A 25,247-nucleotide genomic window follows, 5' to 3' on the forward strand; every position below is an offset into this window, starting at 1 on the left:
TCTGACTAATCTAAAGGTAATAAATTTAAGTAAGATTAGTTATAAATTTTTTATGAAACATCTACTTAAAATATATCGGTGAAAACGATCGGTTTTTGAAAAAAATTCCAAGGAAAAATGTTTCGGTATGTATAGGCCTATATGATATATATATATATATATATATATATATATATATATATATATATATATATATATATATATATATATATATATATATATATATATATATATATATATATATATATATATATATATAATAATAAAAATTCACCGAAAAAATACTTTTTTTCTTTAACTTTTTTTTCAATGTCATACGTAGGCCTACATTTTTTAAGAGCTATCCCTCAATAGTGTGTTACTATTGATTCTATAAAATCAATCAAGCACAGTTCGTTCAAAATAACGCCAGTATCGATCTTGCTGAATGCAGCTAGAATGGCTTCTATTCTGACGTAAACTAAAATCAATAATTCTTAAGTTTAGAGTGTGTCTTTGTGTTTGTTTCAATGTAAATATCGCAATTTTCTAATGTTCAGTGGTAGTACAAATCATTTAAATTAAAAACAAAAATTAATCGTCAACAATAAAATGCTGTAATATTTTTTTAAAAAGTTAGTTGTTTAAAATAAAATATATAATGGCAAAGCCTTAAATCGTTGGTTTACGCTAAGAAATTAAATTGTATAATTTTTGCTATAATCAACAAATATATGTAAGCAAAGCAGTAGAATTGTAAACTTTTTCTCTCTTAAAAAGCATTTTAGATACACTTTTTGAACTTTTTTTGAAAGCTTTAAATTAAAAAATAAATAAAAAATTCAGCGATTTTCGGGAACCGGAAGTAGAACTTATTCTACTTTTGGTTTATTTAAAAACCCTATAACTTAAGTACTGTTTCAGATAGATGAATGGAATTTTACACATAAGTAAAATATCTATTTTTCTGCCTTTTTTTCTAATTGTGAGTAATTTTCGATGACCGGAAGTGGTACGTTTTGCTATTTCTGATTTCTCAAAAAAAGCATATGAATTTATAAAGTACTAGTATTCCGCATTATTATGCACATGTTGATTGCTTTCCTATGTGCGCAATTCATTTTTTTTTTGTACGAGATTCTATTCTATTTTTAAAAAGTTTAAGTATGAAAAAACTGATTAAAAATCAAGTCTATATATATCCCGAGTTGCCATCCCCCGTAGTGTTATATAAGAATATTTGAGAAAGTTTAGGGAAGATCATTCATCTTTATTACGTAAATGTCTTTAATTATGCTAACGCTTCGGGTCACGGTAATGGCTTATATTATGGTAAGATTTAGTGTTCAATAATGCAGTTTTCAAACATAAGGAAGCATCTTGAATTTAACAAAATAGCTAAATCTCATTTTTCTAGTTCTACTAAGTGAACACCAAATTAATATTATGAATCTGCTTCTTGCTAAACAGTGAATTGTGTAGGCCTACAGCAAATAAAACTTATGTTTTGAAATTTTATCATTTACTTTACAGAAACACTGATTTAACTTGTCAGTATGCCCTTTCAGCCGTACAAAACCGCAATCGACCTTTATTTTTATATACGGTAGAGAGAAAAAAAAATAAAATCTCGCCCTGCCGGGGCGCCATACCAGCGAATTTGCCTTTTATTTAACACAAATACCTTCCCAGGAGTATTTTCAACAACTTTCCAAAGTTTCATGGCGATCGGATTCAAGGTGTAGTGATGCATAAAAGACAAACTGACACATATACATTGCTTTATATATATATATATATATATTATATATTTATATATATATATATATATATATATATATATATATATATATATATATATATATTATATATATATATATATACATTTATATATATATATATATATATATATATATATATATATATATATATATATATATATATATATATATATATATATATATTAGTTTTCATCAATGGGTTACCAATCCTATGTTCTGAGGCGCGTGACCTTGTTTTCTAAAACTGATTATTTAAATGTAAACAATGCCTACGATTGGACCATAAATATAGGGACACGGGTTTACCTACAATACCAACATTACCGCATAAAAACCTTACGTTAATCACTCACCAAAATAATGAAGTAGAACACACTTCGGTGACCGCACATGTGTCGAGGACGTAGAGGGGCGCTCTCGGAAGCCCCTGATTACACTAAGAGGCGCCGCGTACGGCCCCTGGCTACAACTAACATAGGCGCCATAGTGCTCACAGAAAAACAAAGTTTCATGGCACACGGATAAAAGTTTCGAACCGCATCTGAGTTGGATTTGTTATATACCGTATATAGAGAAAAATCGAACCCTCCCGGGGCGCCGCCCTTGCGAAATCAAAAGAGATTATTTTGCATAAACCTTCTCTGGGATGTTCTAATCAACTCACCAAAGTTTGATGGAGATGGGATGAACTGTGTCAAACTTCAAACGACTTTTATATACGGTACATAGAGAAAAAACAAATCGTGCCCTGCCGGGGCGCCACCCCTGCGAATTTGAAAGTTCTTTTTCCGCAGAAACCTCTTCAGGAATATTCACAACAACTTCCCAAAGTTTCAAGGCGATGTGATGAGAGGTGTAGGAATGCATAAAAGACAAACAAAACACGCATACACACATACATTGCTTTATATATTTTAAATATATTGAGGATTGGGGAGACGACATGAGACGAGCTCACACGAAGTAATGCCTAAAAGAAACACTGGTGGCCAATGCTGTTTTCGTGTGCATTTTGTTGCTTTAGTTGTGTAAAATGTAGTTTTCTTTTGGAGAAATGTTTTAGTTGTAAAACAGTTTTCTTTGATGAACAATTTTTAAATTTTAATTTGTGTAAAGTATTGTTTTTACCTGAATGTATTGCAGTGTAATAGGTGTAAAATAAAAAATAAATCATATTCGATCAGCACTTGCTTTTTGGAATATTCGAACAATACGAATCTTTATCTGTAGACCCAGTATTTACTTTTGTACATTTTTTTAAAATACAGGGACTACTGTATATACTGTTCCAGAAACAAAATGTGCAACGTTAAAAATTTACCAGTTTAGAATTAGGAACTCGTCTTTTGTAACTGAAGTGTTAAATTCCACAAGTAAAATCGGGGAAACATCTATAACAGTTTACTAGAGATAGTTACAGGGTATATTGAAGGAGGGAGGGGGGGGGCGGACTATGTATTAACGGTTCAAGGAGACATTTTGACATGACAATAGTAGCCTTTATTCTGACCAGTGACAGGGTTTGTAACTGCCAGGGGAATAATTTGTTAGATTTACACGTCCGATTGAAGTGGTCAAAAGCTATGTGTGTCATACGTGTTTGCCATGGATGAAATCACATACCAATCTAATAGTGTCTATCCACGAGAACGCGGTTAAAGCTGAGTTGTCTCAAGATGATTCAGGATCAAGCTTCACGTTTCTTACCGGCTGCTCTTTCTTGTAGTCTGTGAGTAAACTTTAATCAAAGAAAACGTGTATTTATAAGGATTTTTCAAATTCGTTCTTAATTCTTGTGTTTGAATGGATTCCCTCGAACACTATTAAGTATTACGTGTCATCTTGTAAATCTCCATACAGGCCGTTGACACTTAAAGTTTTCGGGGGAGGGGGGCGGACTCCAAATTTTTAGGTGTGGGGAGGGGGGATGGGGGATAGAACTGGTAATACTAGTTATTGAATTTCGAAAGAGATGCCTGGAAAAAACTCTGGTCGCAATATTTTATAAAATATGTGATTTTAGTGTTTAAATGCTTTAATACAGATTTTAGCTATAAAAATAAGTTTCTCTACATCGAATCCACCCTGCACATGTACCTATTTTATAAGGCCAGGCACATGAATGCGATAAGAAAGAGGGGGGTCTACAAGACAACTCAAGCGTATCTAAAACCAACACAGTATCAAACATACATACCAAAGTACGGTTTAGTTCTTCTACACACTACTGCGAAACAGAGTGTACAGTTTTTTTTTCTTTTCAGGTCAATGCTAAGAGTGACAATAATTATTTCAGTATCTTTTGTTGTTTTACCTACATAATATTTATGAATGTGACAATCGGATTGTGTAGTGAACATACGAATTCATGTGTGACATAGTATATTTCAAACAAAGAAAGCTGTTTATAAATTTGTCATACTTCGTTATCGAATCTAGGTTATTTCCAAACATAACATTGCAGAATGTGGTTTAGGAACGTTTATAAATTAAGCTATTGTGTGCGCCTTACAATGCCATCACCTTTATCAAAACGTTTATAGAAAAGATGTTTAGTAATGTATATGTGGATTTGAAAAAAAAATGTATAAATAGGTTTGAAGATATTATAATACTGTTTTGTTTAGAAAGATGATAAATATAAGTAGGACAAAGAACCTGTGGTTAGGAAGGTGGGGGAATAGATAATTCTGGTATTTACCGTTTCAGTAATTTAATCAGTAATCCATTATAATACATATGACTATATGTTTGTAATTATATATATATATATATATATATATATATATATATATATATATATATATATATATATAGTTGGCTCTAGATAATGTCTATTACAATTATTAATGACTATATGTTTGTAATTTTATATATATATATATATATATATATATATATATATATATATATATATATATATATATATATATATATATAAATAAATAAATAAATAAATATATATATATATATATATATATATATATATATATATATATATATATATATATATATATATATATATAAATAAATAAATAAATAAATAAATAAATAAATATATATATATATATATATATATATATATATATATATATATATATATATATATATATATATATATATATATATATATTTATATAGTTGGCTCTAGATAATGTCTATTACAATTATTAATATCTATTCGACTCGAAATGTTTGTTATAATTTATCTGTCGCTTGAAGTATCTGAATTTCTGCACATATTTCTTCTCTCCCTTTATAAATGCCCTAAGGTCCGAACTCGTACATTTTGAAGTTACCTTTCAATTTCGACCGCATTGCTGCCACTGAACTAGTGGCTAACAATTGTTTTTATTTAAGTTAAAAAAAACAACTATTTTTAATAATATTTTTATCGATTTTTAGTTCTAGAAAGAAGGCAAAGATAAACGTTCTTTATTTTTGCATAAAGTCTAAATGGCTAGCCCAGATGATTCAACATGGAAACTATTCATCCACGCTGCATTGAATGGATATGTTAATGTAATAAAACAGTACATAAAGGCCGGGTTCTCCGTTAATTTGCCAGCCGTTGGGGGACTAACGGCTCTAATGCTAGCGTCTAATGAAGGTCACTTGGACGTCATTAACATGCTGATTACATGCGGTGCTGATGTGGATGCAGTGACAGCTACCGGCGAAACTGCCCTGATCTTTGCTGTAAGGGCCGCGCAGGTCGAAGCTGTGCGGGTACTGCTTAAAGCTGGAGCTGATGTCAACGCGGCGATAAACACAGGGATTACGGCTCTCATGATAGCGGCATCGAAAAGCCATTTCAAGATCTTGGATCTGTTAATACAACACGGTGCTTTGGTGAACTTATCTGATGAAAACAACAACACTGCTCTACTTCATTTAGCCTTTTCTGGGAATGTTGATTGTTTAAAGTTGTTAATTCGAGCTCAAGTGGATGTAAATCACACCAATACACACTGTTCGACGGCTTTAAACACTGCTTTATATGGAGGACATTTGGATTTTATTCAGATTTTAATTAAAAACGGAGCCTCTGTACACAGTGATGATTCTTTAAATTCTGAACTCGTGTTGACTGCGGCGTGCAAGGGGTATGCTGAAATTCTAGAACTTCTTCTACAAAACGGAGCTAATGTTGATTCTAGCACTGAAGGTGGTTATTCAGCTTTAATGATAGCATCAGGCCAAGGCTATGATACAATAGTAGTAGTTTTACTAAAGAACCGCGCTAATATAAATTTACAAAATTCTGATGGATGTACAGCATTGTTTATCGCCATAGAGCAAGGTCACGTGGGTACAATTCGCCTTCTGATAGAGCGAGGCGCCAGTGTGTTTCATACAACCATGAACAACGACACGACGTTAATGTCAGCGTGTCGGGCTGGTAAACTCGACATCGTGAAACTTCTGCTGGACAAAAATGTCAACGTCAATTTGAGAAACAAGCAAGAGATGACGGCATTGCTTGTAGCTGCTTACGGTGGACACACAGATGTAATGGAAGCTCTTATGAAACATGGCGCCAACCCTAACTACAGCACTAGCTTTCTTACAACTGCGTCCAGAATAGCCCTAGGTAAAGGCGATACTAAAATGTTGAAAGTATTGATTGATGGTGGACTTAACATGAACGCGGTTGACAGTTTAGGGTGCAATATTTTACACAACTGCATATTACAGTCTTTGCACGAAACAACATACTTTGAATTGGGTTTTCTACTTTTCAGCGAAGAAAAAGATTGTGTTGAAATTAAAAAACTTTTTGACGAATTGCTTAATTTACCGAACGATAAGTCAAATTTGAAGTCTCCAGAATACACAAGCAAAGTCTACACCTTAGTCTCTACAATTGCTCTTAAGCTCAAGATACTAACACAAAAATACCATAACGATACAAAAGCTAATATCATTGAACACTGGATAAACAAATCAGATAATATGTATTTCTTATATTTTAAAGAGGAGGCTCGCAAAGTACCAAAGAAAGATCCGAGCCTTGTACAATTTTTAATTATTAACAATGTGAATGTTAATTTAATTGACAAAAGAGGATTAACGCCCTTAATGATGACGTGTATGATAAACGACAGTGCCATGGCTGAAGTTTTACTTAACCATAACGCTGATCCTAACCAAGTAACACACACTGGGTATACTCCGCTAGTCCTAGCTTCTTTGTTTGGCAACACTGAAACCATCCATCTGCTCATCTCCTACGGCGCTGAAGTCAATTTCATCCACAAGAAAATGCACGATACTGCCCTATTTGCTGCTGCATTCTCAGGCGAATCCGAAACTGTTACCGTTTTGATTGGCTACGGCGCATGCGTCAACTTATCGTCCACCAATAGACAAACGCCTCTCATTGTGGCTTCATCAAAAGGGCATTTAGATATAGTAAATACTTTACTGCAGAACAATGCGAATATCAACGCTCAAGACAAAGAAGGTGCTAGTTCTTTAATTAAAGCGTGCGAGGTAGGTCATAGAACTATCGTAGAAAAACTTCTGGAAAGTGGTGCAAATGTCAACATTCGTAAAACAGGAAATGAAAGCGCGCTAATTACTGCCACACGGTGTGGAGACGCCGGTATTGTAAAGGCTCTCTTAGATCACGGCGCGGATATTCACTGTGTTACTGATAATGGGGAAAATTCTTTACTGATAGCCTTACAACGTGGAGATGTAGATTCTAGCAGTCTGCTCATAGAGCGTGGGGCTAAAATAGACACAGTTTTATTGCATGCAATGTTCTGCTATCTACAATACGCTAGTCAAGAGCTTACTGTTTTAGAAAATACGCATACAAAACTGGATGTTGAACCCTTTCGTCTACAAACTTCCGGTTTTACGACATTGCTTGCGGCAGTGATGTTACGTATTCCAGATTGTCATGAAATACTTAGCAAGAATACAACAGATTCTGATCAATCAAATATGAAAGCTACTGAATGTGACGGTAACATACTTTCAATACACGATGCAGGATGCATTAATGACGTAATCACTAGTTCGGATGTTGAGACGTTCTTGAAAGTGTTTGAGTTTCTGAACAAAATAATGAATGTTGCGACTGGTATAAACAAAGACGACGTGAAAGTCAAGCTGATTTTGACTTTTTCAGAGACGGCAAAATCACTACTTGATCCTACCCCACCATCTGAAGGTACTGTAATTCTAGTAATTTTTAAAGTCATATAATGTTCATAAAACTTGCTGATTATTTCACTCAATGTTGTTAAAAATTTAGTAACTGTTTTATGTCTTTATTAATACACCGTTTTATTTTACAAACAAAATGTATTATTAATTTATAGTTATTAACACTATATATTCTTGAGCAATTTGATAGCATGTATATTTTATAACTCTAGATCAAGAACTAAATAATGAACGAGCAACTGCATTACACTCTTTAAGGTAAAGAACTTACACATTTTGATTATCTATACATATGCCAAAACCTGCATGTATTTTGACATGTTTATTTAGCATTGTCTATCGAAATCTTCACGAGTTCTAACCCCCGGGCTATAGAGCCTCGATAGCTAGGGACAGCAACTCATCCAGGAGAGAAAACTTCAAAATATAACAACTGATGCTAATACGGCATCGGTGACCAGAAAGATGCGCAACTGAAAAAAGGGCAACGGAAAAAAAGCGCACACAGAAAAATTAAAACTAATTGACATATGAACCCACGGCAACACTGGGTGTCACCGGCTAATACAAAATAGTTTCTAGATGAACTTCAGCGACCACATGTTCGTGACCGAGGCTAACCACTTAAATGTAAACTTTCGGTTGTGGTCAGACATGGAGAGATTTAGCCCTAGACTCACAACACAAATCCGTGAGGTCCCAAAGATCCAAGGGTTAAGGGATTTATGTATTTTATCTATTAATTTATCGACTAATTACAGTTATTGGTTAAACTAATTAATTTTTTGACACCATGCCTATTATAGCATTGAAAGATAATTCATACTACATTTTTTAAAAATGTACATTGTGCACACATTGAATTTTAATTATCAGATCAGGAGAGGATAATCCTGAAAACACAGATCTACCAACAGTTACATTGAAGATGTTTCAAGATATTGTTTTGAGCTTAGGTCGAGAGTAAGTTCACTTTAAAAAAAATACGCAGTGACATGTAATGCATTTTGTAGATAAAATTATCAAGGCTGGCCTTAAGTTTGGAAGACGAACGATTTTCACCTTACACCTCCGCCACTAACACTTGTAACTAGTTGATACACTTAACAAGGATTCGGCATGGTCAAGTAGGTAAAGCTCATGGTTGCTGAACCGAAAAGTTCCGCGTTGTAGCCCTTAGCTGTTCTAGGAGAGACAACTCCAAAAATCGCTGCCTCGTTCCTGTCGTGGATGAAATCGACTTTATCTGCCCTGAAGATTATTAGGCCTAAAACGAAAACTTTATTCACTTTGTTTTTATACACCAAAATATCGAATTTACACTTTTTTTTACAATCAATCATTAACTACGTTTTATAAAAGCAAATAATTCTTTGACAAGAGTTTTAAGAATTCAAAAAGGGGAGGGACCTCCCCTAAATTTTCTCCGATCTATTATATAAAGTTCAATTCTGTATGTGGCTGCGGACGGACCCGTGGTAATATAGGAATATAACTTGACTTGTTATATTTTTAAAGTGCTTATCATCTAAATTAATTATTTAGACAATTAATATTGAACGTTTTATAAAACAAGTTTCATTTTCCAAACTTGAGGTGTTAATTTACGGCATGTGCATTAAACAAAATTAAAGAAAATGTATCACCCTTCACAAAAATTCTAATTGTTTCTGAAATTTACTACCTTTCGTCCTTTAGCACTAATCATTTTCCTTGATAAATTAGCCAAAACACAATTACTTTCCTTTAAAAAAAATTACACCGGGGAGAATAATACTTTTTATTACGATGTTTTGGTGTCGAGAAAACATAATTGCATAATTAGCGTGGATTGATAAAATGCAGGGTGGTAAGTAAAACACAGATATTTTACATACTGCTTTTTATTTATTATAAACACTGAACATACTGTTTAAAAATATTATTTGTAATCAATAACAGTTTAGAAGCCGCTCCTAAATGATCTCTATGTTTACTTCTATATTTCAGTTAGCGGATAAGCTAAATTTAATCAGGTGCGTCCGCCGGCGCCCCAGCAGAGTGCAATTTGGCACCCTTGACTGTCCCGTGGGCGCTCTGGTGCATACTTTCGTTTTAACTATTGCGATAAGATGTAGGTAAAAAGGGTTACTATAGTCGTTCACTAAATCGAATACAAGGCGTCCTATTGCGCCCCGACAAGGTGCTTTTTGGCGCCCCAGGCCTTCAAGTGAGCTCTATGTCACCTACGTTCGTTTTAACGGGGCGATAGACTATGGATAAGAAGGGTAACTATAGTCCTTCGTTAAATTTTATCCCAACTTCTTCTGACGCCCCGACTGGGTGCTCACGAACATGTTTCTTTCTTCATTTACCCCCTCCCGTAACCCCTCTTCTTCGTGGAACACGCCCGCAAGCCCCACTTCTAATGTTGTCCAAACTTCCTTTTACACACGTCTTTTCATTTGGATATTATGGCATTTACTTTGTTTTCACTGTGGGCGAAGTCGAAAAGTATGTCAATAGTTTTAAACCACACTGTTGTGTGCTGAGGAAGACCATGGGTCGAAACATCCATAGTACCTGTAATTTATTTTATAATAATAACACTATCCGTTTTATTACTATTAGCATAAAACTCACCACAGCTACCATATTTATTTATTTACTTTATTTGATCAGGAAATGTAACATCAGCGTAATTATAAAAGAAGTCCAGGAGGCTAGAATCTGTCAAGCGGAAAAAGTGGATATACACAAGATCAATTTGCTTCGTGATGTTAGTACTGGCAAGATGAACATTGACTCAGTCGTGTACTACGCTTCAGATGGTTGTACAATTCAACATAATAATATGTGAACGACGCAATCTTTTGAAAAGAAGATTTGAATAAAATAAATGTAACACATTTTATAATAACTAGCTTTAAATGCACTGAAATTATTTTTTTCTCATATCTTTTTATTGTTTTTTCGCTTCCAACTTGTAATTAACTGTGTCAGTTTGTCTTGTTGCCGTGTTCACTTTAGTAATACAGTTTTAACCATCTGGAGATGCTCCGTCCGTGTTTGAATAATTACGAATTCTAGCACCGAGTTCAGCCATTTATAAAACAGTTTCACTATTTAATGTATATGAGCCTATCAAATAATAAAAAAATAAAAAAGGCCAACTTAATAACAGCTTTCAGTTTCCATAATAGAAACAATAACATTTCATGTGTTTACATGATTCGAAAATGAGTTGTCTAAAAATGGTTGTTTTCAATCCCTAAAACGGATATTATTGTTGCAACAACACTAACAAAAGATCTTTAAAAACAATAGAATTCGTTAACTTGATCATTGAAACGTTTACTGATATTGTCTTCTAATATTATTGTAAGAAAAACTATTAAATATAAACATGACTCGGTGTATTTAAAGTTATTATAACAAAAAAATTATTACTTTTTTTTTAGGTGAGAATCGAAACGTTACACAGACACCAGTTGTTTTCTTCTCTTATAATTTAAAGTAAATAAACATTTAAATTGCTAATGTTGATACCGAAGATTAAATTGCAGAATTATTGTATTCTATTTTAACCAAACTGAACACGATGTTCATAAGAACAGCTAACCTTCCAGTAAAGTTGAAGATTGTGTGTTTAGCTGTTACCGATACAACCGTTTGATGGAAAAATCGATTTTAGAGTATCGACCCGTACATTATGCATCGACACTAACATCCAAAAGCCTTTTACTAAATACAACAAAAGAATATTAAATATTAACCCGTTTGAGAACTATCTAGAATTAAATCGTTTGTATGTTACAAATTAGCTTCTTCATACTTTACCATATGTTTTATTAAACAATGTCATCTCCCCCCCCCCCCCATTTAGGATACATAAATCTCTGACATAATATTTTATTTTCGTTTCTTAAACCCAAAGATGTTGAAATCTCAAAATTAATCACTCAAATTAGAAATTTGGGGATAAATAATGTATATAGCAAATATAAACTCAAAACTTTTAAATAGAAAGATATACAATTGCAATTTAATTTGATTTTTTTTTAAATATACATATCTATATTATTTGAATATTTTTTTTTTTTGTAATGCCTCATGAATGCAATGTTAACAAGTTTAATCTAAAATTAGAATATTAATGTATTAAGCATTAATTGCACTACATTACATATGCTGGATGGAAGTAGAATGTATTTGATTGTATTTGAGCTTTACATTCATTTGTGTATTAATGCAGCTGTTAAGGATCTTTACGGCAATACTATCCTTATACTTGCTGTTAATCTCAATCACAATAAAGCTGTGCGTTTATTAATAGTGGCCAGTGGCTAATAATAATTCCTCAAAATAAAAATGAGTTAACAGAATATAATGATAGCAACACAAAACAACACAAACACACATATTTAACTGCTTATTTAATTTTAGGCACAGACTTATCGTTCAGATCTACACAACAATAATATTATATATCTACGATCGATAAGCTATTGTAATTTTTGAATTTCTTAATTTTAATAACAGCAATCAATCATTCAAATAATTTGAATAAAATCGTCTTGAAGATTGCTGCAATGAAAGGTGATGTGGAGTGAGTACACATGTTAATTGACACGGCAATCATATACACAGTGCGATTACAAGGGAAACAATGCTTTAATTTGTGCAGCTTTATTCTGAATCTGATTATCACTGCTTTAATATAATATATATTGTTAAATATATTTTGATTGTGCTGATGTTAAGTTTTGTATTTAAACTGCATATTGTAAACAAACATGTATAGAAAATATAGTAGTACCCTTAACCCGCTATGCAAGATGCCCAATTAACGGATAACAATTTCATTAAATTATTGTTACCCTGTTATCTTATTAGACAAAATATTTAACTAGCTAAGGGTATATTTTAGATAAACGTTATAAAGGGCTTCTATCTTCAAATACAAATGTATTATAGTTTTTTGTCTATATCTGCATATGTGAATAGTTTCTTGTAGGTTTTAGAAAATTTTGAGTTGAAACAAACATAGATAATAAAGTTTACTGAAGCATTCAATTGACTTATAACTTGCAGGGAGCTGTACAGCAATGTTTGGAACTTGGAAGTGTAGATCAAGTTGACAGAGTACATTAGATAATTATCTACACTGTTGGATGGAACTAAAACAAACACTACGAGGCAGAAACATATGGATAATGTTACTTTTACTGAATTTAAAGCTTTAATTCTTTACACTGACGCTGATGATGAAGACATTGTTTTAAATGTTTTGGTTGATATTTTGACTTTCAAAATTATCAAAATTGTATTTGTTATTATTATAAATGTAAGGATTGTTGCGTTTGTGTTTAGTAAAACGTGTTTACGGTATATTTCAAGGAAGTGATAATTGTTGAAGTAAAACTGGCTAGGTCCGTAGCCGAAGATGGTGTTGTTAGTCTGAGTTGATGTAAATTGAATTAAATCTATTTATAAAGTATAAGGGACGTATAGTTGCGATACAATGATGAATATAATAAGCAAAACACAAAACATAACACAAGGAGATATAACATGAGAAACTCTTAAAAGAAACCTTACAGCTATCATCCTTTCCACTGCAATTACAGCAACCAGATCTATGATGATGGTAAATGCATACTGGTACCATATATAGATATAAACTCGATAATACGCTTTAAAGTTGTCTCCCATTTCAGTGTCGAATAGTCGGATTATAAACGGAAGCCTGTAGACACTAGCTGTGATAGAGTAAAATAAATCAGAAACGGAGAGTGCTGTTAACACGACATTCGACGACAATTTAAAGCCGTTAACGACTAGGATGATAATGGTGAAGATGTTTCCAATAATGCCGAAAACACATATGATGTAAATTAGGAAACAGTTGATAAAAATAATCACTGGTTCATAAACAACTTGGGAAACGTCGAGCAGATACAATTCTGATTGTTTATCGTTGTCGGTTCTAGAACTTTGATTTCTGTCAGGCATTTCAAATTATTTTTTTGTACGAATTTATACAAATGAATATTTAAAAAAAATTGTTGAAATAAAAATTAGTTTACCATTTATGATTGTATTGTTTTATATTTAAACAAATGTAACACTTGCTTCTAACATTGGAGTAAAATAATTATTTCTAAAGCAATGACGGTTGTATAAATAGATGCAGTCTAGTCCATTTATGTTATGTTTGTGTTTTGGAGTATTCAAATAAACTCTTTGCTATAGAAATTTTAAAGAACCTTCTAAACTCTAAGTATCCACATAACCATAATATATACTATATAAGTAGTATATAAGGTCACTTTTGAGCCGCATTTCTGGCGGAGGCGGAGGCGCAAAGGTTATATAGGAAAATACTCCCCCACCTGGTGGAGGCGCAGGCGCAGCCTGGGACAATGAGATATAGTAAAATACTTACCCACCTGGGTGAGGAGGTGGTGGAGTGGGTGAGGCGGAGGCGCATTTGTTTACATTTTCAATAAATGTGTATTGTGTATTATATATCCTTTCAAAACGTTATGTGTCGTCTATTTTTTTTATATACAATCTTTATATATTTTTTTACATTTATCAATAAAAGCGTGGGCCGCTATAATAATAAGTATTTAAACAAGCGGCCCTCGCTTATTTATAGTGATATAAATAGTAGTGCATTAATATATTTAAAGGAAGTAATTTTTGTATATTTAAAGTAACCGCAGATTTATTAATTTTTTTGAAATTATTTTATATTTAATAAAAATTGTATTATATTCTTCTTTTTAGTGCATTTATAAAAGCTTGTAATTATAAACGTTTGTATGTATTTATTATTCCTCCTTCTGTTGCAACATTTCTCGCCTTGACTATTTCAACCATGTCAGCCTTGCACACTTCGAGTCTTTTTGTCTTAGTAATGTTCACCTTCTCAGCCTGATAGATTTTCGCCGCATGAACATGCTTAATGTTAATTTTCAAATTAAAGTTTTCGTAGACAATTTTCCTGAAAAATATTTTATAGATATTGTTAATAGTGACATTAAATCACAATGCTATAACAAATAAAGCGGGAGTAATATCCCCTAAACTTTATCGAATTTTTTAATATAACACTATGAGGGTTGGCAACTCGGGAAATAGACATTATATTAAATACATTTTTAGTTACTTAACCATTTTAAAATAGGATAGAATATCGTAGAAAAAGAATAGCGCACCAACGGAACGGCAAACATTATGTGAATAATATTGCGGAATACTTGTACTTTATTTACTTATATGCGTTTTTGAGAAATCGGAAATAGCATAAATTATCACTTCCGATCAACAGAAACTACTCAAAATTTGAAAGAAATCAGAAAATTAGATCTTTTACTAATATGTGAAATTTTGTTTATCAATCTAAAACAGTACTCAAGTTTTAGGCTTTTGAAAAACAAAGGTAGAATAAGTTCCAATTTCGATTATCGGAAATAGCTAAAAAGTTGAAAGAAAACTACTAATTATTTTATAATACTTATCTATGAAATTTCATCTACCTAGCTGTAACTGTAACGGTATTCAAGTTATTGTGTTAACAGATAAACATACACACACAAATACAGGGTAGCAGTTTTTTCGAATCGATTACGCGTAAATCGCCGAAATTTTGACAAATCTGTATTTAAAATTTTAGCCCGACTAACCGCAGATTTATTATATTTTTAAAAATTATTTTATATTTTAAAAAATTGTATTGTTTTGTTCTTTTTAGTGCATTTATAAAAGCTTGTAATTATAAATGTTATTATGTATTTATTATTTTTATACTTTTTATTATTAACGAGTTATACGCATGTTAAGACAATATAGTGTAGCAACAAATATATGATACACAGTTTTAAAAAAACAGTTTTGCTTTAATAGTATATTTAGTTTTACTATACATGTCACAGTATTATGGGATGGCGTAGTCTAGTGGTAAAGAACTAGACTGCTGACCCGACTAAAAGCCATCGCGCGCCTATGGAACGTGATGACGCGCTTGTGACGTAGAGCCCCCCTCGCTCCACGACCAACACGGCCGTCATGACGCGTGTGGATAGATATGCCTACTAATTCGGTCCAAATTTTAATTAATTCATAAAAAATTAGTTAAACGAACAATTAAGTCAAATTGAATGTCACGATGCACTGTCTTCATGTCTGGACCCACGTAGCAATTACGAACCGTACCTGTCAGTTAGAAGTGCCTGCAATTTCACACGGGCGTTTCTATCCAGACAGACAGACAGACAGACAGAGGAAGTGAGTGTTAAAAAAAGGTTGTAATAAAAATCATATTTGCTTTTTTATGCCCTGAGTGAGCAGAGAATATTCTCAATACTTATTACAGATCACACAATACCTACACATCATTATTCCTCTCTCGACTTTGCTCATTAAGTCAGAAAGAGTTCCGAATTGAAACTGGTTTGGTAATGCTATGGCCGAAGAAGCCCAAGCATATCAGCCTTATGTCCCCAGGGAATCGAACTCATACGCACCTCCATTTCACCAAGCCGTTATTTATGTTTTATAGTCTATTTTAAATTAGGTTTAATCTGCTTTAGTTTTACGTACCCAGTATCAAGAACATCTTTAAAGGGTTTTAGAAAACCCATTTCTAAATGTAGGCGCGCGTGGCCAGATATTTCCTTGTTATTTTCTCCACCCATTCCAGGTCTGAAAATCAATTAGTTAAAGTTAAGTCATTAACCCAGTTCTAAAATGTTAATACGTTTTAATATAAATGACATAAAATATATTAAATGTATTTTGTTTACATATTGCTAATGTAGCTTACCTGGTTTGATGCAAATCTGGTTGATTATTGTTTGGTACTAGTTCTGAAATTGGAACGGAATAAACCATAATTAGCAAATTGATTTAAAAATGCACCAATGTCTAGAAAAGTTCTAGCCCAGCAATTTTTTAAAAAAAATATAAGCAGTATGAAATACATTGTAGAAATAAAAACATATATATATATATATATATATATATATATATATATATATATATATATATATATATATATATATATATATATATATATATATATATATTTATACACGTGGAGTTGGTAACTTTCAGTTCCCTGCAATTCTAATCTTAAAATTACGACCATATCAATATAAACAACCCAATCCGATTAGTCGTGTGGATTTCTATAAAAGATTAAGGCTCAGACATAATTTGATATATATCGTGCGGCGTCAAAACGGCCAATGACAAAACGGCCCCGTCAAAACGACCCCGACAAAACGACCCCGTCAAAACGACCCCGTCAAATCGGCCCCGTCAAAAGGGCCAGCGACATATGGACCCCGTCATATAGGCTCCCGACAAATAGGCTCCCGTCATTTAGGCTACCGACAAATAGGCTCCCGTTATATAGGCTCCCGACAAAAGGGCTCCAGTCAATAAGGCTCCTGACAAATAGGCTCCCGTCATTTTGGCTCCCGACATATAGTCTCCCGTCATTTAGTTTTTTCCACAAAACGGCCCCCGTCATTACGACTCCCGACAAATAGGCTCCCGCCATTTAGTTTCTCTACAAAACGGCCCCCGTCATTACGACTCCCGACAAATAGACTAGCGTCATTTTGGATCCCGACAAAAAGGCTCCTGTCAATTTGGCTCCAGACAAAAGGACCACTGACACAGTGGCGTAGCTACCGTAAAGCTAGCGTAAGCAAGGCATGGGGGCCCAAGGCACATAGGGGCCCTTTTCCCTCATAAAAAATTAAAACTTTTACATTGGAATTTTAATATTTGTTACATATAAATAATTTTAAAAAAGAAAAAGGTTAAAAGTTCCAAAAAGCCCCCCCCCCCCCACCCCCCCCCCCCTCCCCACCGTTTCGGCAGTGGGATTCAGTGTTTGTGGGTCAAACAGAGCCCAATCGTTATAATAACACTACAGGCGATATCACTTTGTCGTGCAAGACATTGAGAGAATCAGCCTATAAATAAACTTTTTAGCAGTAGTAGGCAAGCATAATAATATAGTATAAATACATAATCAGGACATATAAAATACAAAATGTTGCCTTCAGAATATTTATATATTAAAAAATATCCATCGTAAGTAGAAGTTGATCTCTTCGTTTAACTCCTCTGTAGCCTAACGCAGAGGCGTAGCGAAGGCGAGGCGGGGGGTGGGGACCGCAACGGGTGACACCATTTAGGGGGTGGACACCAAAGGCAAAAAATTGTAAAATTTATAGAATGAAATGCCATTTTTACAGATCCATTAGTTAAAGTTAAATAGTCTTCTAAGTACAAATCGAAAATTATATCAAGAGGGCGGGGGGGGGGGGTGTGACACCACGACGTAAACTATAAAGAAAACAATGCTACATTCAACTGTATTATAAACAGACTGTAGATAAACATCGTTACTATTAAGTCTGCAGTGATTAAAGCTTAAACACGTACGTGTACCAGTATGTGGCATAGATATAAATTTTAGGCCTATGTAGGCCGACACACACACACACACACACACACACACACACATATATATATATATATATATATATATATATATATATATATATATATATATATATATATATATATATATGCTTTGTTTCCTGGGAGGGGGTGACAATACGAAGTGCCGCACCGGGTGAGACCCGACCTAGCGACGCCACTGGCCTAACGGCTGACGAAGGGGCCCACTGATAATTTTTGCATAGGGGCCCAAAAATCCTACCTACGCCACTGCACTGACAATACCGTTTCTGTAGAGACTAAGTCTCCCGGCAAAGCGGTCTCATTGAATATGACACCTGCCAGTGGGACCCCTTCATCAATATTCTTTAGAGTTAGCTTATCCAACACTCTTATGTAATACAACGTATGCATCTCTTGTTCGGCAGGCCTTATTTTTATATTAGTTTATCTATTATAAAATATAGTATGTTTTAATTTAAGGGTCATCTATCTATGACATCCATAATTGAGTCGGTTATAGGCTGTTCCAACTCAGTGTGTGGGGAGAAGGGTCCACGCTGTACCTTCCTAACTGCAATATGCTTGTAGGTTATCAAAACAAAATGCTGTTATCATGTAACATTATGTATATCATACATTTACACTTCTGTGCTCGCTTTTAAGCAACAGATCTTTTCTGTTGTAAATTAAACATTATCAAAACATTAGAATTGGTGGAATTTAGCTGTTAAGGGCTTGATTTGTTTGTGAATTAATGTTGATTCATCAAAAACAATTTCATTCGGGAATTAAAAAGAGGTTATAGGGGTATTGGAGGTAGGACACAATGGTTACTTTTATGCCAATAGTGGTCATATCATTCATTTTTCTGGAGCCAATATGTCGGGAGTCATTTTGTCAAAAGCCAATATGTCGGGAGCCCAATTGCCGGGAGCCAATATGTCGGGAGCCCATTTGTCGGTAGCCAAAATGTCGTGAGCCCATTTGCCGGGAGCCCATTTGTCTTGAGCCCTTATGTCGGGAGCCAATATGTCGGGAGCCGCTTTGTCGGGAGCCAATATGTCCTGAGCCTATTTTTCAGGGGTTAATATGTCGGGAGTCTATTTGTCGGGAGCCTAAATATCGGGAGCCCATTTGTCGGGAGACTATATGTCGCAAGTCAATATGACGGGAGCCCATTTGACGGGAGCCAATAAGTCGGGGCCCTTTTGACGGGGCTATTTTGACGGGGTCGGTTTGTCGGGAGTCGATTTGACGGGGTCATATTAACGGGGCCGTTTTGACGGGGCCGATTTGTCCCAGGTCGTTTTGACAGGGCACCGATATATATATATATATATATATATATATATATATATATATATATATATATATATATATATATATATATATATAAACTGGATCAAACAAACAAATTGTGGTTTTGATGTGTAATTATTAATTTCTTTGCTCTCAAAAATATGTCATAGTATTGAAATTATCTCTAAACATTTTAACTCGAAAAACTATGACGGAAATGTAAAATTCGAAATATTAAATTAAAAAATATTCATGAAAAACATACCTTCCATTTTTTCAGTAGGGTCAAGCAGTAGTTTTGTCAACCCTAAAAGTTTTAATGTAATTTTGAACCTCACATTCTCTATGTTTATATTAGATATATCATTAATTTGTTTGTCAAGAAACGTAAAGACCTTAAAATACGTCTCGATATCCGAATCAGTGACTACGTCATTAATGTTTGCTGCATCTTGCACCGAACAAACGTGATCTCTACGCTGGATTGTTGTAAATCTTGAATCGTCCTGACGATTAACATAATATGGCGTAAGTATCTCTTTACAGTCAGGAAGGCGTAATATTATCGCCGAAGCTAATGTCGCCAGACCTTCAGTTTTTAGATCTGATTTGCTAATCCAGTGTCCAATGATATTAATTTTTGTATCGTTATGGTATTTTTGTGTTAGTTTCTTGATCTTAATAGCAATTGTAGTGACTAAGATGTAGACCTTGTCGGTATGCTCTGAAGATTTGAAGTTCGACTTATCGTTCGTTAAATTAAGAAATTCGTCTAGAAGTCTTTTAATTTCAACACATTCTTCTTCATCGCTAAAAAGTAGAAAAACCAATTCAAAGTATGTTGTTTCGTGCAAAGACTGTGATAAGCAGCTTTGTAAAATATTGCACCCTAAGCTATCAACCGCGTTCATGTTAAGTCCACCATCAATTAATACTTTCAGCATTTTAGTATCTCCTTTACCTATGGCTATTCTGGACGCAGTTGTAAGGAAACTAGTGCTGTAGTTAGGGTTGGCGCCATGTTTCAAAAGAGCTTCCATTACATCTGTGTGTCCACCGTAAGCAGCTACAAGCAATGCCGTCATCTCTTGCTTGTTTCTCAAATTAACGTTGACATTTTTGTCCAGCAGAAGTTTCACGATGTCAAGTTTACCAGCCCGACATGCTGACATTAACGTCGTGTCGTTGTTGGTGGTTAAGTGAAACACACTGGCGCCTCGCTCTATCAGAAGGCGAGTTGTACCCAAGTGACCTTGCTCTATGGCGAAAAACAATACGGAATAGCCATCGGAATCCTGCAAATTTATATTAGCGCGGTTCTTTAGAAGAACTTCTACTACGTTATCATAGCCTAGACGTGATGCCATCATTAAAGCTGAAAAACCACCTTCAGTGCTAGAATCCACATTAGCTCCGTTTTGTAGAAGAAGTTCTAGAATTTCAGCATACCCATTGCTTGCTGCAATCAACACGAATTTTGAATTTAAAGAATCATCGCTGTGTACAGAGGCTCCGTTTTTAATTAAAATCTGAATAAAATCCAAATGTCCGCCATATAAACCAATATTTAAAGCCGTCAAACCTTGTGTATTGGTGTGATTGACATCTGCTTGAGCTTGAATTAACAACTTTAAACAATCAACATTTCCGGAGAAGGCTAAATGAAGTAGAGCGGTGCTGTTGTTTTCATCAGATAAGTTCACCAACGCACCGTGTTGTATTAAAATATCTAAGATCTTGTAATGGCTTTTCAATGCCGCTATCATGAGAGCCGTAATCCCGGTATTTTTCGCCGCGTTGACATCAGCTCCAGCTTCAAGCAGTACCCGCACAGCTTCGACCTGATCGGCCCTTACAGCAAAGATCAGGGCAGTTTCGCCAATATCGGTTATTGAATCCACATCAGCACCATTGGTTATCAACATGGTTATAACATTCACGTGACCGTTACTAGACGCAATCATGAGAGCTGTTATCCCCTCCACGGTTGGTGAATCAACATAAAACCCAGCCTTTAGAAAGTTCTCTATCTGATTTCCCGATCCCTCTAGTGCAGCTTGCATATATAGTTGCCAAGTTGAGTCCGGGATAGCCATTTTTGGTTTGGATACAGAAACAATGTGTCTCGATTATTTGTCGTGATTTCTTGGTTTCTCGAAAGAATTTTTTTATCTGTAAATTTAAAAGAAAATAGAAGCCATATGTCATTTCTTGTTCGATCGACAATGTTCTTTTTTTTTCCTTGTGCACATTATGATTACTCTTGCTCTACATAATTCCTTAAACTTGTTTAGTTACAATAAGTAAACTTTAATTAAAAAAATTATCGTATAGCTTACAACATAGATCTAGTTTAGAACACTTTCAGAACTTCGTTAAAAAACTAAAATATAAATAAATATATTTGTTTTGAAAATGAAGCTTAACTAACAATTAAATGTAAAAAAAAATAAAGTTAGAATCGAATATTAATGCAAATGAACAAGTGGGTGCTGTAAACCGAATAACCCAATAACAAGTCTAGAGATAAGCTTCTCCAACACTTATTTAAAGCACGAATGAAAAGACATGGAATAAAGCAATTTGAACTTGAATAGGTTTGTAATAACAATTTGTGTCGCAATATTTGAAAAACAAATCACATACAATACACATTTTTAAGAATACAATTATTAAAATGAAAAATTAGGTAGTGTATTTTCTATGATTCTCACAATAAAAAAAAAAAAGAAACAAACCGGCTTAGGAGTCAAGTTCTTCGATTATCCATGAAGAATAGCTTATTATATTCCGGCATCGTCACTGTTTAAGACAGCTTAAAGTATTCCGTTTACCCAATCTTAAACGTTACACAGTGCATTGTGAATGTGAATTTTAGCCTTATAACGTACTTTGGTCTGCTTTACTGATTGTCAAAGATAAATACTGGCTGGTCATGCTGTAATGGATCTTGCCCTTATCTGTCCCATTGGAGTTAGTTTTAGTCAGTTCGCTGGAATATTTTAATTTATTTGTATCATGTTGACAAGTTATGTATGCTTTAAGAAAGAAAACGTCAAAAAATAAATTAAAATTAACTTATCAAAAAATGAATATATGAATATATCATTACGTATAATAAGCCTTGATTTTGTCACTTTTTTTTCTCTTCTCTTCTCTTCTCTTCTCTTCTCTTCTCTTCTCTTTTCTTCTCTTCTCTTCTCTTCTCTTCTCTTCTCTTCTCTTCTCTTCTCTTCTTTTCTCTTCTCTTCTCTTCTCTTCTCTTCTCTTCTCTTCTCTTCTCTTCTCTTCACGTCTCTTCTCTTCCCTTCCCTTCCCTTCTCTTCTCTTCTCTTCTCTTCTCTTCTCTTCTCTTCTCTTTTCTTCTCTTCTCTTCTCTTCTCTTCTCTTTTCTCCTTTTCTCTTCTCTCTCTCTCTCTCTCTCTATATATATATATATATATATAGGTAGGTAGATTGTCTTACTGAATTTTAAATTTCGAACTCGAGGTTTTTGAGTGTGCAGTCGTATTTAATAAATGAATTTAACAAATGCTCCTAATAAAAATTGTTTAAATTTTTGTCTGTGACTGTAATCCTCGCCGTTAAGTAAATTTATTTTTATTCAAATTGTGCTAAATTTGGTCCTTAAATAAAGTATAACGACACAACACAATAACTTTGCATTTAAATTAAATATCATTCTAAGAAAATGATAATAAATAATTTTATCTGCGCAACGATTAAGAAATTAACGTGTATTAATAAAATAAGTAGGCCTATACTGCCATTTTTAAATGTTTGTATAAAAATAAACTTTACGCATATATCATTTGGTACAATCAGGTTGAAGCAATAAGTATCCTTTTCAATTCCTCTACTGTAAGTAGGCATACATGAGGCATACATCAGGCTGCAGTGTTATGCCACAAGACAAAACATACAATAAGCTAAGATCCTACACTATATTTCTGTGCCAAATGCTAAAAATAACCTCAATACTATGCGGAACTCTGGAAATTCCCAAGTAACATTAGGTAGCTGTGTCGTTCGGACCGAAATGATAGGAACATATTTAATAAAATTAACTGATTTTTCTGGCGTAATTTTGAGGTAGGTTAAGCAGCTTTTATATTTAACTTTGCAGTGTTTTGAGATCGGATAGCAAATCAATGTAGCTTACCTACATATGATCTATATATACCTAGTTATTTTATTAGTAGAATTGTGGCAGTATTGTTAGGCCACCAATAATTACTAATTAGTGTTAAGATTTTCAGCTATCGTCTTAGTACTTACTATTAATTCTCGAATTGGTTAATAACTATACTGTTGCTCGATATAGCTAAGTAATGGAATTAGGTACATTTTTCAATTCATATTCTAGAGCTTTGACGAAATAGGCAATTCATGTGTGTATTTTAAAGGAGATATGTCCAAAACATTCAAGGTTACAATAGAATGTTAAATAAGCCTGGAGTGATCTCCACTAAACTTTCTCGAATAATCTGATATAAAACAACTGGTGTTGGGATCTCCATTTTAAATACTTAAAGTTTTTAAAATAGAACAAAATCTCGTAGAGTGAACGCCAAATAAAATGTGCATAATAGTGAGGAATGTTATTAGTAGTTTATAAATTTACATGCGTTTTTGAGAAATTGGAAATAGCGTAAATTAGTACTTCCGGTCAACGGAAATGATTCAAAATTCGACAAAAGGTAGAGAATTTAGATCTTTCACTTACATGTGAAATTTCATTTATCTATCTGAAATAATACTCAGGTTATAGGCTTTTTAAAAATTTAAAGTAGAAAAAGTACCACTTCCGGTTACCGGAAATCGCTCAAAAATTGACCAGGATCTACGATTTTGATAAAATACTTATATATGAAATTTCATCAACTTAGCTGTAACGGTACTCAAGTTAACGTGTTTACACACAGACAGACACAGACAAACAGACAGACACCCAGACATACGGACAAGATTACAAAATTATGTTGTTCCGTATCAGTGAGGTGTAAAACCTCGAGATTTGTAAAAATCTCGATTTTTTTTGCACGATTACAAGACTTTCTCTATACTTCGTATATAAGAGAAAGAAAAAAAATATCCAGAAATTGTGTAGTCTAGAAACAATATGTTTTTTAGAATTCTCTGTATTCTAAAAATGTATAGTTATAAATGCTGAGTGTGTGTCGGCGGTGGATCTTGAATGAAAACTCAACACAGATTAAACCTAAATAAGTTCACTGGTCGACACGAGTTTATCAAGGGCTGGGGCATCAATAATTTCATGAACATTCCAGTGCAGTCAAACGTGTCGAGCGACCTGTCAAATGTATGGCAAGCGACGTACAACCTATATAACACATATAAAAACCATTTATAACCAATAGGTTATGCACTGCGAATTTAAAATATACTAAACCAAATTTGCTGTCCTAAAAAAGCATTGGTCGCTAAAATGTTTAAGATATTTAATTATTTCAAAAAAGCATTGCAGTTTATACACAGGTAACTTAATATCTACTTATATAAGGACAGCGTGTAAGA

At 33.7% G+C, this 25,247-nt stretch overlaps 2 protein-coding genes across 2 annotated transcripts; one reads left to right on the plus strand and one right to left on the minus strand.

Annotated features, from left to right (window-relative positions):
• Positions 1–5,171: 5,171 nt before the first annotated feature.
• Positions 5,172–10,838, plus strand: LOC131930225 (ankyrin repeat and KH domain-containing protein mask). Its single transcript, XM_059286633.1, has 4 exons — positions 5,172–7,944; positions 8,153–8,198; positions 8,817–8,903; positions 10,602–10,838. Exons 1-4 carry the CDS (start codon positions 5,217–5,219, stop codon positions 10,777–10,779), a joined length of 3,039 nt encoding a protein of 1,012 aa, XP_059142616.1. The 5' UTR covers positions 5,172–5,216; the 3' UTR covers positions 10,780–10,838.
• Positions 10,839–16,489: 5,651 nt separating this feature from the next.
• Positions 16,490–21,805, minus strand: LOC131930216 (putative ankyrin repeat protein RF_0381). The gene is made up of 4 exons (XM_059286627.1): positions 20,299–21,805; positions 19,975–20,016; positions 16,753–16,795; positions 16,490–16,631 (listed from the first exon to the last, which is right to left on the minus strand). The coding sequence occupies exons 1-4, from the start codon at positions 21,803–21,805 to the stop codon at positions 16,490–16,492; spliced, it is 1,734 nt and encodes a 577-aa protein (XP_059142610.1).
• Between the last annotated feature and the right edge of the window lie 3,442 nt (positions 21,806–25,247).

This window comes from Physella acuta, unplaced genomic scaffold, assembly GCF_028476545.2.
Source record: "Physella acuta isolate Inbredline_101_S28 unplaced genomic scaffold, ASM2847654v3 ptg001742l, whole genome shotgun sequence".
Taxonomy (NCBI): domain Eukaryota; kingdom Metazoa; phylum Mollusca; class Gastropoda; family Physidae; genus Physella; species Physella acuta.